Genomic DNA, 15,319 nt, shown 5'->3' with positions numbered 1-15,319 from the left:
TATATATGAAATGTATATTTTTATCTAATTTAAAGCAAAGGCTAAAAAATGAAGAGCTCATTCGGTTAGCTGAAGAAAGACGAAAAGAAGTAGAAAGAAAGAAGAAAGAAGAAGAAGAAAAGCATAACCTGAAACTTCAGCACCACTATGAAAGAGAAAATAAGATTGGGGAAGAAACAAAGGTAAGTTTCAGACAAAAATGTCAGGCGAACCCATACTTTATCTCACCTTCACTGAGATGGCTGTAAATTATAAGAAAAAGGGAGAAAGAGAAGACATTATTTGTATTACTTGTTCTGTCTTTCTACTAAGTGTAGACACTGTGTGCCGAACTTACTGTGTAGTGCTGTCTCTGGGCTTTATTGGTTCTTTCTACTGACTGAATGTCGTGGGTTTACTTACTTTAGCCATTTTTACTCTTGTTCCTATGGTGTAGCCAAAGAATGTGGTATGTAGACTAGTATCCTTTTTTCTAAGAAGTTCATGACAAGCTGATTACAGAAATAATATTTGGAAACTTCTGTAACAACTTGTCAGCAATTTTATATCTATTCATTCTACCAATAAAAATATTGGGCTTGAATTTCACGTGTCTGAACAATCATTTTCATTTATGTAATAATTCATTATTACTCATTTTACATGATTGTCTATGATAAATTGGTAATTTAAAAGAAGGTGGTGCTTCACCACAGAGTGATTTTGAAGTTCTTATCTCTGGGACAGAAGGTTGATGTTAAGGGTTACACAAATCAAAGTTATTAATCAAGTTAGCAGACAGGTTTGTTCTTGAGAAATAGCCAATTGGCCCTCATCAGGATACATTTGACACTCCTGTTCACATTTCAGTTACATTTGAAGATTTGTGTTCTATAAGTATCATTGGGGGCCTGTTAGAAATGAATATTTCTGAGTAACCACCTGCAAGGAATCTGAGGGATATCTAGGAAGCTGCATTTTACAGTTGTCCTTAGATGTTCTGTTGTTAGCCTGGAGACTATATGTTGAATGTTCCTGTTTGTCTTGTAAGTGTGGCCCAATTTGATGTAAGAAAGTTGTTTTGTTTTTTTTTGGTACTGGGGGTCGAACTCAAGACCTTGTTCTTGTGAGGCTGGTGATGGCACCACTGAGCTAAATCCCCGGCCCTGATTTAAGAAAATTGTTTATAGGAATTTGTATAACTTTTTTTCTTCAAGGCAGGATTTATGAAAACATTCATTTTAACTGGTGGATTATTCTGGTAGATTAATATTTAGAATGTGGTTTGGTATATTGTTCAATGTCATCTGCCTCATATAAAATGACCCATTTCTTCCTCTTCTTTCTCTTCTTCCTCCTCTTTCTCCTGTTCTACTCTTCCTCCTGCTTTTCCGTATTCTTTTTTGTGGTACTGGGGATTCAACCTAGGAATTCACACTCATCTACAGCTCCATAATCTCTTAGGATCTCACTGAATTGTCAAGTTTCCCTGGCTGGGGTGGAACTTGTGATCTTTCTGCCTCACCTCCTAGAGTAATCGGATTACTCTGCAGTGACCAGCAGCATGAGTCATTTTTTTTCTTTTTTTTTGTTCCCTGTGTTTTTATTCCCCCCCTTTTTATTAGTATATGTTTACAATACATAATAAATACCAAATTGATTGTGGGGAGCTGGTACATATACATAACACATCTCTATCCTTTTTAACCCCCCCATCCCTTCCCATCTCCACATAATCTGTATTCCTGTTTCTTGTCTTCTATTTTTTATTTTTCCATGATCCATTTCTGATAGACTCAACTGTGCTGTTTGATTTTGCATCCCAGGGTTTATGGCAATAGAAATGATAAATATTCAGAACTAAAATTTACTGAATGAGTGTTTAAAAGAGACACTGAACCCTGTTGTAATCTGGAAAATTTCCTCATACGTGTTGCTCTTGGTGCCAGCAAATCTAGATTTTAGGGTTGATTTATATTGTTTCCAGAAAGGGATTACGTTTTTGTATTGTTTTATTTCCCTTTTATTTTTAAGATGACTTTTTCACTTTTGCTATCTTTTGTATATTTGGAATACTATTGCTATATTTAAGTTTGATTTTTTATGCTAATCTGAATGTCGTATTCTTTTAATTAGGATATCTAAATCTTTGTGTATTATAACCATTATATTTGATCTTATGTAGTTGAATTTCTGACTCTTGTAATATGTATTTTATTAAAAACAACAACTTGAACTTCTGAAATAGTCTTACATATTTATAGTATATATAGTTTATATTATGTAGATACCTACATGTGTGTATATGTAGTGTATATGTTTGTGTATATATATATATATATATATATATTTTTTTTTTTTTTTTTAATTTTCAGCACTTGAGACAGCCTTCTCCTGTAGTTCCTGCTCTTCAGAACAAAATTACAAGCAAACTCCAAAGACCTCCTTCAGTTGACAGCATCATAAGTTCCTTTATTCATGTATATACTTTTTGGTTTTGGTTTGTTAATCTTCATTCAGTTATTTTGAATTAAGGGCACTACATGAGATTTTTGTATTTATCATATGTGGATAGGTTAAATTATTTTAGATCTGAAATACAGGTGATGTTCACATTAGTCTGCTCTTACTACAATTGTAACTGATGGTACTTGGTGCCCTAAAGTTTAATTTTTTTGAAAAACTATAATTTAACAAGTGGTTCTTCTCCAGGCTCCTCAAGAAGATCCTTTCTTTGAAAACTGTCTTCTAGCTATCTATAAATATGCTTATATTTTAGGCTGAGTTATAATCAAAAGAGAGCCAGGAAAATGTTCCAGAAGGTTTGATCCTTGAGTTGATGCTTGCAGAATCAGGAATTTATCATAAAGGGGAGGGCAAAGTACTTTCAGTGTGTGCAAAATCAACTGGTTGAGAGGGCAGAATAAGCCATAAAGAGGACACTGCTGTGGTTTGGTCTGGCCTTCTGATACCTATGTGCTAAGGTAGGGGGGCCCCAACCTGTGCTTTGTCTGTATTTACAGCAGGTTCTCATGCTTGAATTATTGCCTGAGCTCTCTCTTCTGTCAAGTCAGTGGCAACATTAGGTTCTCATAAGAGTGTGAATCGTAATGTAAACTGTACGTGCCAGAGAGCTATGTTGTTGGTCACTCCTTATGAGAATCTAATGCCTGATGATCTGAGATGGTGAAGCTTGTGCTAGGAAATGTAATATGTATTATAGGCATACACTAATTAAAAAAAGAAACGACCCACCCCACCCTTGGAAAAATTATCTTCCATAAAATTGGTCCCTGATGCCAGTCAGGTTGGGAACTGCTATGCTAAGGCAGCAGAAGAGGTAGGGAACAGGTATAGGGTGTTGGAGGGAGTAACAGGGCTTTGACATCATTCCATAGACTTGTGTATTCGCAACAGGCTAATTAGCAGACTAGTCAAAGAAGTGTGTTAGAAAAATGTTATCCTGAATCCTACCCTCTGAGAGTATGATTCAATCAGTCTGTGGTAGAAAATACATGGGAATTTACTGTCATATTTAAGTAGAATGAATGGCCACTTTTGTTTTGTACTATGTCATCTTAGTAAAGACTGGAAAAGTGGAGACAAGTTAAGATACTTTTGCAGAAGTCCAGATGTGAGGCTTTGAGGACCTAAACAAAGGCACTGTTGTGAAGAACTGAGAAAGGGTGTGAAATATTTAAGACTTATAAATTGTGATACTGACTGTGTGTGGTAGGTAGAAGTCAGTGATAACTTCCAAACTTTTGGTGAGGGTTATATAGAATGGGAAGTTGAAAATATGCATTGTGGAGTATGACTGTGAAAGGTGTTTTGGACTTTAGACAGTTTTGGAAGCTATTAGCATATTGCTGCTTATCAGATTAATATGATTATGTAGGACAAGTTTGTAGAGGGAGAGTAAAGAGGGCTGGGATGCAATTCTGGGGAATTAAGAGTGTTTGAGAAGCAGAAAAAATAATAGAAACAGTAAGTTGCCACTGGCTATGTAAAACAGTGGCTTAAAATGCCCACTAAATGTGTCATTGGGGAATCACTTTGTGGCTTTGGTGAAGGTGGTGTTGCAGAGGCAAAGACTCTGTTGAGGAGTGAAGGGAATAAGGAAGTAGACCCCAGAGATACACATTTATTATTCTTAAAGAAACTTGGCTGTCGAGGGAAAAAGAGAGTAGATAATAGGTAGTGAGTGAAGAAGGATGAAGTAAGACTTTTTTCTTTTGTAAAGAAACAAGTTTTATGTATAGGTTGAGAAGAAGGTGCTTGCAGAGAGGATGAGGTTGGAGAAAAGAGGGTGACTGGAGAAGGCAAGAGTCACTTCACTTTGGGCAGGGGCAGGGTCTCTTCTATTCTGCTGAGGAAAATTAGGTAGAACTGTGGGCATGTTTTATAGGTAGGATATATGAATTTAGTTTTCTAACTCCTTTCAAGCTTGTAAATAGAAAACACATATTAAGCCTATCTTTTTCCATTATTGTTAAACAGGAAAGTCCACTCTCCAGGGCACAGTCTCCTCCAGTACCTGCAAGGAAAAATCAGCTCCGTGCAGAAGGTAGAGTTAACTATTAAATCTGTAATCTAGAATATTTCTTTCATTTTTTGTTTTGAAATAATCACAAAACTGCAAAAATAGTAGTGGTGCCAAATACCCTTCCCCTAAGTTCTTCCTATTGTAAGATCTTACAAAATACAATAATAGAGCCAGTAAGTTAACCTCAATATACTCTGAAAACTGACCTTCATCAACTTCCTCAGGTTTTATTTGTATTTGTGTGTATGTGGTGTTAGGCATTTTAACCCTGTATTGTTTGTGTAGCCACCACCACAGCCAGATTTCGGAGCAGGCCTGTTACCTTGAGAACTCCCTGTGGCTGTACCTTTATAGCTCTACTCTTTACCACCAGAAATATCTCTTAGCTTTTGAAATTCCTGTACTCTTAGAAATGTGTTTTGGGGTCTTAATGGTATTCATAAATCTTTGTGTATTTGTGTATTTGTAAAACATTAAAATATATTCCATAAAAATTGCTCTCTCATCATTTTATAGTTGTTATGTAGGGTTGGATTTTAATGTTTAATCTTTTGTTCTTCTCTTTTACTTAACAATGGGAAATTTTAGAGGAGAAAAAAAATATAATTATGGAATTATCAGAAATGAGAAAACAGCTTCGCAGTGAAGAGAGGCGTTTACAAGGGCAGTTGCTCCACATGGACAGTGATGATGAAATTTTTATAAAGTAAGTTTAGAGGTGCAATTCATTCTCTTTCTCCCCCACTTTGTTTGCTTGCCCTCTTCCTTTCCCTTGCTTCCCTTCTTCTCCCCTCCCCTTTCCCAAGGTCTCACTATGTAGTCCAGGCTTACCTTGAACTTGTGGCGATCTTCCTGCTTCAGCCTCCCAAGTGCTGGGATTATAGGCATGTGCTATAATGCCTAGCAGTTATTGCTTTCTTGAGTTATTTTTATTTTGTGTCACCTATCTAGTAATTCTGTAGTTTGGGAACATCATTAATTCATTTTACAATTTCCTTACTTTTCTTAGTCTTCTACAGTTAGGTGTTCAAGGGAAATAATAATGTAGGAGTAGAAAATTTTAGGAATGGAATAATCACAGACAGTTTCATGTTAGAACTTAAAATTTTCTTCAATAATATAATACTTTCAGGAATAATTATTTTTTAGGAAATATTGGCTGCCAAACATCTTTGATCATTTTTGTTAGAAGGACTCAAATGTTCTAAATTTTTAGTAGGTTATAAAATCAGCATAGTGGCTAACTACCATTCTTTCTTTTCTTTCTTTTTTAAAAAATAAGCTTTCTGTTTTGAGATTTTAGGTTATGAAAAAGTTGTAAACATGGTACAGAGTTTCTGTATACCTTCAGTTTTCCCTATTGTTAACATATTACCAAGGAGCATTCATCATAACTTTGAAGCTGCCTAGGACCTATGGTAGGCAAGTGCTTTACCACTGAGTTGCATTCCCAATCCTTTAAAAATTTTATTTATTTTTTATTTAATTTTGGTACCAGGGATCAAACTCGGGACCTTGTACTTGCAAGACAGTTGGCAGAACTACTGAGCTAAATCCCTGGCCCTTTTAATTATTTTTGAGATAGGGTCTCCCTAAGTTGCCCTGGGTTTGAACATGTGATCTTCCTTCCTCAGCCTTAGCTGAGATTAGAGGTATTTATCACCACCCTGACTCAGAGTTGGTTCTTTATTCTGCTTTCATAAATATCTTCTCAAAAAGAATCTCATTTATTAATTAATTCTCCACAATTATGAGCTCCTATTGTGTGCTAAGCACAAAATAAAGATATAGTTTGCATGCAAATAAAATCTAATAACCTAGTTTCTAGCTGAACAGCCTATTTAACTATTAATGTTCTGGAAACTAGAGAGGAACGATTTAAAATTCTCTTTAGAGTCTTTTTTGATGTTTGTTTTAATGAATTTCCATAGAGTTCCTAATACCCTAGGTTTATATTAGAGGTCTGTGTCAGCCTTAGCAGGGCTGTTTCATGATCTTAGTGTGTATGCTTTCTGCTAGAAAGGAAACTCCAGGAGAGTAGGGACATTGCTTTTGGGGGGCTCACTATTCCTGCCTAGGAATTTAGGGAAGCTTTAATGATAAAAAGTGAGGGCAGGGCTCTGTGATTAAATGTTATATGTGATTGTGGCCTAGAGCTACGTTTTCAAAAAGAAGAGGACCTACTTAGTGCTGAGGGAAACAGCAGTAGATTTTTAAAAAAATTACTGTTTCAGGAATAGAATTATCACCCGTCTTTATCCTCTTTTATCCTCACTTCATATTCCTTTCCTAAGCCATCTGCCTAGTATACTAATTTCCTAGGAAGCAGTACATCAATGAATTGTTAGGGACCCTGGAAGCTTTTTATAAAATCATTGTTGGGGACTCTACACAATATCCTCTATTTTGAGCAGAATGCTAATTCTGTAGTTCTATAGTTTGTACTTTGGGCTGACAGGAAGGTAACATTTAAAAAATTAGTATGTGTTTATAGTACGTGAGGTTTGCAATCATCTTGGCATGGGTACATGTACATAATACAGCTTGATTCTTTTTTTAAAATCCCCTTCCCCTTCCCTCCTGCCACTCCTTCCTCTTCTAAATGCCTTTTCCCCATTTTCATTCTTGTTGATATTATTAATCTTATATCCTGTTTATTGAGGTTATTAGTTCCTGTACATGGCATGTCTTTATTCTACTTATTTCTCTTTCCCCTCCCTCTCTTCTCTTGCCCACCTTCTTTATGGACCCTTTATGATTTGCAAAAGATATATCCTCTTGTCTCCTTCTGTTCATCCTTTATTGTGCTCCTTGTTTGTACTTTTCCTTACTCAAATTAGAGACGCTATACAGTGTTTAAGCCTGTGTGTCTGGTTTATTTCACTCAACATTATATTTTCCAGGTGTATCCATTTCCTTCAAATGTCTCCCAACTTGTCTTTCTTTCTAGCTGAGTAGTATTCTTTTGTGTATCAAGGCCACATTTTCTTAATCCAGTAGTGTGTTGATGGATATACAGGCTGCTTCTAGGATTTAGCTGTTGTGAATTGTGCTGTTATAAGCATTAGTTTGCATGTATTGTTATCATATGTCTTAGGCTCTTTGGGGAAACTATTTAGAAGGGGATAGCTGAGTCACACAGCATTTCTAATTTTAGTTCTTTGAGGATAGGAAGGTAACATTTTCCAGTCACTTAGTTCATATATGGATACATTATGTGCTGGGTACATTATGTGCTAGGTACATTATGTTATTCTCTTAATTCTTTTGCACTCAACATGATGAGAATAGATGGACCTTACATCTTACAGATAGTGAAATCAAAGTCAAGCTGCTAATAAGAAGCAGAGCTGGTCTTTGAAACTCAATTTATCTGCTTTCAAATACTGTGATCTTCAAGTTCAAGCCTAGACTGGACAACGTAGTGATTTACTGAAACCTTGTCTCAGATTTTAAAAAATAAAATTAACAAAAGAGCTGGGGTTATAGCTCAGTGTTAAGGTCATTCGTCCAATCCCAGTTCTGCAAAACACCCCTCCCAAACTGTGATCTTTCAACTATGTGAACATTTTATGGTAAAGCTGAATTATTCTACTTTTCACATAAGGTACCTTATATCTGCACATTTTAAAACAATATAATGATATTATAAATACCTATTCATTAAGAGATTGAAATAACAGATGGAATAATATACTTAAAATATATTGTGGTGAAAGATGCTAATTTTTTTATGGTGACTTAAGTGTAAACTCAGATTTTCTTCCCATAAGAAGTCACATTTATTAAGAGTTATTATTTATGTATAGGAAAAGAGAAAGGAATCCTGTAGATGTATTTGACATGGCCAGACATCGAGTGCAAGCTCCTGTCAGAAGACATTCACCTAAAGGCTTAGCTGCTGCCACTTTTCAGAATATTCATGATTTTAATGTGCTGAAAGATAGAGGTGAGTATGTGTTGCTGCTTCAGAGATACGGGAAGAGTGTTCTACCACATTCAAGGGTTTTGAAAATGTTCATACAGTGGTATATCAGTTCACAAATGCTTTTGTTTGAACAATTTGTTTCACAAACAACCATTTGGCAAAATTTTGTTTTTGTTTGTGAATTTTCCCTTGGGTAACAAACACAACTGTGGCCATCTTTCCCACATGAACATGAATGTGACCATCTTTTCCAGAATCATGGAATGAATTAAGTTTGTGAACCACGGTACCACTATGCTATTTTTCTAAAGTAAAATTTCATTTATAGTGTTTTAAGTTATAATGAATAAAACTTGAGTACACTTTAGATTTTTAGTTTATCAATCTGCTAGATGAAGCTTCAATTTGGCACAAACTTTTCCTTTGGAGAGTAGCTAGAAGAGTCGGTATAGATGAGGTCATGTATATTACTGGGAAGAAATGAATCGTGGTGTGTAATGGAAGACAGACAGCAGAAGATGAGCTTGGGAGAATAACAGAAGAGGAGAAACTACAGGGATTGGTGGAAAAGCAGCGGAATGTTGGATGCTGGAAGCTGCGAGAGAAGAGTGTATCAAGCAGAAGTGACTGTGTGAGAATATCACAATGTCTCAGTTGGATCAGAGGCATTGGTGACCTCTACTAGATCTTTTTCAGTAGGATAATAGGGTCAGAAGCCAGTTAATTTAGGAATGAGGGTTGACTAGGAGGCAGCAGGTCTAAGTAAGTCTACCCAGGGCAACAGAGGCTCCAGGAGGTTCAAGAACTTGGTAAGATGTAGTGTGAGAAGGTAGTAACAGGAGGAAGAGGCTTAGGAGACAGGAAATGGAAGGACTGATCATAGAAGAGAGCACAGCCCTCAGTAGGTGGGAGGGAATGTAGAGGAATGAGAGAAAAGAGCTGACCAATTTTCATGTAGCCTCTTAGTTGGAGTGGAAGAAAAATTTAGTACTTAAGCAGTGTTGTCAAATGTAAGAGTCCTGGGAGAACAAAAATGTGAGAGGAACCTTTTTTTTCTTTTTAAGGAATGTTTGATAGAGCTGATGTTGGAGCAGAGAAGCTGAAGTTTTGGATATGTGGTCATCCCACAATGCTAGAAAATCTAGAATGTAAATTTTTTTGTTTTTGAAAGTAATTATGTCTAATTATAGCAAAATTTTAAATATAGAAAGAGATAGAGAGGAATAACTTTAATCAAACCACCTAAACAAATACCATTAACATTTTGGACATTTTTTGGTCTGTGTGGTTTATTTAAACAAAAGTAAAAGCAAACAATGATATAATTGTTATTTTTAAATTTCCTTTTATTTTTTTGGCCTGGATTTACATATATCGCCAATTATCTATGTTATAGTTATTTTTATGCTTTTTTATTAATAACTGCTAGGCATTATATTAAGCCAGTGAGTCTCAGAGTTTGGTCTAGAGTTTTTGTTTTAAACTAACCCATTACTATTTTTGTCATTCTTTTTTTTAAATTTATACACAGGTTTTCCAGAAGCCACATGACAAGTGACATTCTCTCTGAAGTTAATAGAATGTATAGTTTTGTATTATATTATAAAAATTTAATTTCACATATGGCAGACATATATGTATATGTATGTGCGTGTGCAATATTACCTTTAAGCTTTTTTACTTTTTGAATTAAATTTTTTTTCCTAGAGGTCTGTAATTTTTTAAGAGCATAAAGTGGTCTTGAGGTCACAAAGGTTAAACACAGAATTGAGCCATTCATCTCTCTGTGTCACCACATCTATTCCTTGTTCAGCCTGTAACTTGGCTGTTGGTATTTTTATTTTTATTTTTTTACAATGAGCCTGAGTCTGGAATGGTGAAGGCAAGGCCTCATCTGAGCTTGCATCCAAAGCTTCATCTGTTCACTTTGATATTAACCATTTTTAATTCTTAAATATTCAAGACACTTCCTGTTTCTTTTCTTTCTTTTTTTTTTTTTTTTTTTTGGATGAGGTGCTAGGGATTGAACCCAGGACCTTGCATATGCTAGGCAGTGCTCCACTGAGGTACATTCCCAGCCCTTTAAATTTTATTTTGAGACAGGGTATTGCTAAATTGTCTGTGCTGGCCTTGTACTTGTGATCCTCCTACCTCAGCCTTTCAAGTTGCTAGAATTTGCAGGTGTGTGCTAATCATTTTCACTGTATGATTCTTATAATGTCTGGATCATAAGGCTTTTTACATATTTAAAATCATTTATTTAAATTACATCCCATCAGTGTAATTAATGGGACAAAGGAAATAATGTTTTTTAAATGTTTTGTATGTGAACTATATTTTTATTTTCAAGTTTCAGAAGTTAATACTAATTCTTATCAATTTATAATTCATACAGTTTTAGCAGAGATGAGTTCTCAGACCATCATTTCTTCTAGTAAGGACATCCCTTATGATGTTCTAGTCTGCCATTTACTTGCTTTCTGCATAATATTTATTTGCAAGGGACAAAATTGGCTAATAACATTATTTTAATTTTTTCAGCATATTTTATTATTTTTTTTCTGTTTTTTGAGACAGGATCTTGAACTCACTATGTAGCCCAGGCTAGCCTTAAACTTAGTGATGATCCTGCTGCCTCAGCCTCCTGACTACTGGAATTACAGGCATGCTCCATCACGACTGGCAGTTTTTTCAATGTATCTATTTTAGAGATCTGCTGTGATTGCATTATCTCATGGCTTCCTGAGTCATAGCTATGTTACTAACCACTTGCATGTATATCTGCATGTAGTTGTCCTGCTAGTGTTCTGGGTGGCATCATGGGCAAGTGGGATAGATAGGTATGTAGAATGCCTCATCGGAAATAATTGCTTGTTCTGGGGGCTTCCTTATAATGTCATTAAGTTTAGTAAAGTTTCATGATTTTTTATTTTACAGTGGCCAAGATTTGAAGGCCTTATATAATTATTGCAGTTTTAATGAATTTTTTACATGTAGTTTGAATTACTAACTACAAATAACTCTGGATTTTTGTTGTTGTTGTTTATGTCACAAAATGTGCCACTTAGCTAATTCTCAGATCCTAAGAAAAAAACTAAAAAGTTTTCCATTGTTACATGTGCTAAGTTCAACTTTACCAACCTGAATTTTACAGAATAATATTTAACTATCTAAGTTTCTTACCTTCTGAAAGCCACCTTAATAAATACTTATGCAGGTTGATTTACAAAAAGAGAAGACTTCAGGTTAGAACCCAACTTACTGTGGCAGGAATTCTAGAATGTGTACATGAAAAAAAAAAGTTTTAGTTTGCACACACCTGTAATCCCAGCACTTGGGAATTCAAGGCCAGTCTGGGGTACATAGTGAGCTCAAGGCCAACCTGAACTACATATCAAGACCTTGTCTCAAAAAGAAAAAAAACCACTTTATTTTTTAAGAGCAGTTTTAGGTGCACAGCAATATTGAACACGAAGCACAGAGAGTTCCCATATATCCCCTGCTCCCTTGCATGCATGGCCTCCTCCATTATGGACATCTGTGTACCATGGTGGTACATTTTATTATAATTGGTGAACCTATGTTTGACATATCATTAGGTTTTATAAGTTTTAAGTTTACAATAGAGTTCATTTTTTCTCCCCAGTACTGGGGATCTAACTCAGGACCTTGTGCTTACAAGGCAGGTGTGGCTCAACTGAGTTAAATCCCCAGCCCTGGAGTTCATTCTTGACGTTTTATGTTCTATCACTTTAGAAAATGTTTGAGTATAAATAATATACCCATCATTGTAATATACGGAATAGTTTCACAGTCCTAAAAATCCCAATACTCTGCCTATCTATCCTTTCCTTCTTTTTAATCCCTAGCAATCATTTGTCTCTTTACTGTGTCTATAGTTTTGCCTTTTCCAGAATGTTAAAGAGGTGGAATTATACTGCATGTAGGCTTCTCAGATTGCCTTTTCACTTAGTAATATGCATTTAAGTTTTCTCCATGTATTTTCATAGCTTGATAACTCATTTCATTTTAGTACTGAATAACATTCCTTTGTTTAATAATATGCCATTTTGACATACTCAAATGGTTGAATTTACCCATTCACCTCTTGAAGCATAGTGTGGTCGCTTCCATGTTTTGACAGTTATGAATAAAGCTGCTGTAAATATCTGTGTGCAGATTTTTGTGTCTAGAATCTCATTTGAAAACAAGATTAAACTTAGTATTTTGTGCCCCAGATTCAGAAACACGAGTTGACTTGAAATTGATGTACCCAGATCCTCCAAGAGATCATCACACTTTAGAGATTCAACAGCAAGCCCTGCTTAGAGAGCAGCAGAAGAGGCTGAACAGAATAAAAATGCAGGAAGGTGTTGAGGGTAAGGAACAATCATCACTGTTTCAAATAGTATCAGTATTTGTTTTGTTGAGTTGCCTGGTCTCTTGTATTGATTTCAATCCCAGGCAAGTCCCCTCCACTGGCAGCTCCATTTCACGATGTCTGTTTTGATGTGTAGTCCCAAAACAGAACAAGTCCCAGAGAGCACCCTGATTTGCTCATTGGGGTTCATATATCTGTTTTGAGAGGGCCCAACAGTTCACTACAGTCAGCAGGATTGAATGCTTTAATTGGGCAAGGTGACCTCTCCACCAGGAACTAGAGACCAACAGAAGGAATGTTGAAAAAAACACTTTAGTGCCCCATGGAGGCATTTCTCTTGTGTGTGTAGGAGGTGTGTTAAAGTTTTGATGTTGCATAAATTCTGTAAAAGTCAGGCTGGACTGTATGTTTTTGTATAATCATTCAACACATATAGATATCTACTATGAGCACAGATATGGTAACAAATGAAATAGGCTACTTCTCTCAAGGAACTTACATTCTTTTGGAGATGTTAAATTCTAAATAAATGTAACTGTGATGAATATCCCAAAGGAAAAATCTTGGGTCCTGTGGGAGTGGGTACCTGGAAGCAGAGTAGAGTTAGTTGACTCAGAGAGCATTGATGCACCTTCTTGATACCCAAGTGTATTGTATGGCCCCCACAGCTATATGTCATCTGCTCTGCTGGCCTTCAGGCCACTAAGAGTAGCCAAGGAAAATGAGTTAAAAAATATAGTAATCAGATAAGAATAGGAGGAATAGTCCTGCCAGTTATTTTAAGGAAAATTTACTTCTACCATGGCGGGCTACTCTGATTTGCAGAATCTGAGGCAGGTTTTTTGACCTGATGAGACTGCATCACAGGAATAAATGATGTGAAGCGTTGGGCCCAGATCACAGTCAAGATTTGATAGACGTTATATGGGATAGCTTCCCACTATCTGGTACAGTTTTTGTAACACTCTCATGTATCACCCTGTGACAGCAGAATGACCAGATACTATCGTATGTCATCAGCACCTCCTCTAGAAAAAGGAGGGGTGTAAGCATGGTGTTTTTCTTTAGAAGTCTCAGATAATGATCTGATCTTGTGGGATCATGGCAAGTTAGGCTGAAGAGGCCAAAAGTAGTTCCCAGGTGAATACAGTTACATTTGGGCACTGAGGAATCCGTCTTCCATACTGACCATCCCCAATTTCCAGCAAACATGATGATGATGTAATTGTAAGAATATGGTCTTAGGGGCCGGGGATTTAGCTCAGTGGTTCCAGCACCTGCCTTGCAAGCACAGGGACCCGAGTTCAATCCTCGGTACCAAAAAAAGAAAGAAAGAAAGAAAAAAATAATATGGTCTAAGTATAAATCATTATAAAGATGACTAGAAGATAATTTTGAGAAGGAGCACAGGCTACCATTGTCAGCCTCTTTATTCCTGGAGGCAGGATCTAAAAGGATAAAATACACTTTTTAGAGAAACACATAGGAAGGCTGGTCAGATTGGAGAAGTTTTGGAATACCTGATCCAAAACTTTACTCTTGGGACAAGTACCTAGAATTTCACTTACTTTAATTGCTTGTTTGACTTCATTCAGTACCTTTCTACACAGACTAAGGTCTGTAACAGAAGATGGGAAAGGATCGTGCATTAATCAGTTTTTCTTTTGCGGGGCATAAGTTTTAAGTTCACAGCAGTTTTACTTATTATATTCATTGTGAATGGGAGTTTATCCAACTAGAATGGATGCAGTTACATTTATTAATAAGCAAGTAGTATCTTAAAAATATTCTGAAGTGTAATAGGGGAAAAGCAATATCCAGTAGAGAGCTAGTTATGAGAGATATTATGAAATTTATTTTTATTTATTAAACATTTTCTAAACTTTTAACCTTGCTTTTGTTCTCTCTTAACTACAGTTGATTTAGACACCATCCCAAGTGCTAAAGTACGAGAGCACAGAATGGTAAGCCACCAGTTCTGATTTTTCAAGTTAGTCTTTGGAGGAAAGTATTTTTTAAGGAATATGTAAATATTTCAAATTTTAAATTCTTCAGGAATATTGAATTAAATTTTAATTTTTTTATCATCTGCAGTGGGTAAAGAATTGTTAGTATAATATGTAGAGAAAACAGTGGTTAAGAGTAAGATTCTGGTGCTAGGTTGTTTGAGTTAGTCTATTAGCTGTGTGATCTCTGGCAGATTATTTAGTCTCTCTGTTCCTGTTTCCTAATCTGTAAAATATAATAATACATACCCCCAAGGGTGGCTTAAGTATTAATATTTGCAAGGCATTTAGAGAGAGATTTCACATATAGTAAGTTCTATATATCTATTAAATAAAAGATATACCACAAATATTGTTGTAAGGATATATACCAGTGTGTATATGTATATATATGTATATGTGTATATATATGTGTATGTGTATATATATATATATGTATGTATGTATGTATATATATATGTGTGTGTGTGTGTGTATAT

At 35.7% G+C, this 15,319-nt stretch overlaps 1 protein-coding gene across 7 annotated transcripts in view; it reads left to right on the top strand.

Annotated features, from left to right (window-relative positions):
- Cspp1 (centrosome and spindle pole associated protein 1) overlaps window positions 1–15,319 on the top strand; it is a 135,391-nt gene that overhangs the window by 105,130 nt on the left and 14,942 nt on the right. For all 7 annotated transcript variants that reach the window (XM_010611467.3, XM_033760626.1, XM_010611468.3 and 4 more), the window contains 7 exons: window positions 36–182; window positions 2,355–2,459; window positions 4,480–4,546; window positions 5,114–5,231; window positions 8,335–8,474; window positions 12,692–12,832; window positions 14,752–14,798. In XM_010611467.3, coding sequence (XP_010609769.1) covers window positions 36–182; window positions 2,355–2,459; window positions 4,480–4,546; window positions 5,114–5,231; window positions 8,335–8,474; window positions 12,692–12,832; window positions 14,752–14,798 — 765 coding nt within the window. The remainder of the gene's footprint in view (window positions 1–35; window positions 183–2,354; window positions 2,460–4,479; window positions 4,547–5,113; window positions 5,232–8,334; window positions 8,475–12,691; window positions 12,833–14,751; window positions 14,799–15,319) is intronic.

This window comes from Fukomys damarensis, unplaced genomic scaffold (assembly GCF_012274545.1).
Source record: "Fukomys damarensis isolate Sample0158 unplaced genomic scaffold, DMR_v1.0_HiC HiC_scaffold_5, whole genome shotgun sequence".
In the NCBI taxonomy this organism is placed as follows: domain Eukaryota; kingdom Metazoa; phylum Chordata; class Mammalia; order Rodentia; family Bathyergidae; genus Fukomys; species Fukomys damarensis.
The sequence above is the reverse complement of the archived record's forward strand: the minus strand, read 5'-3'. Positions and strand labels throughout refer to the sequence as shown.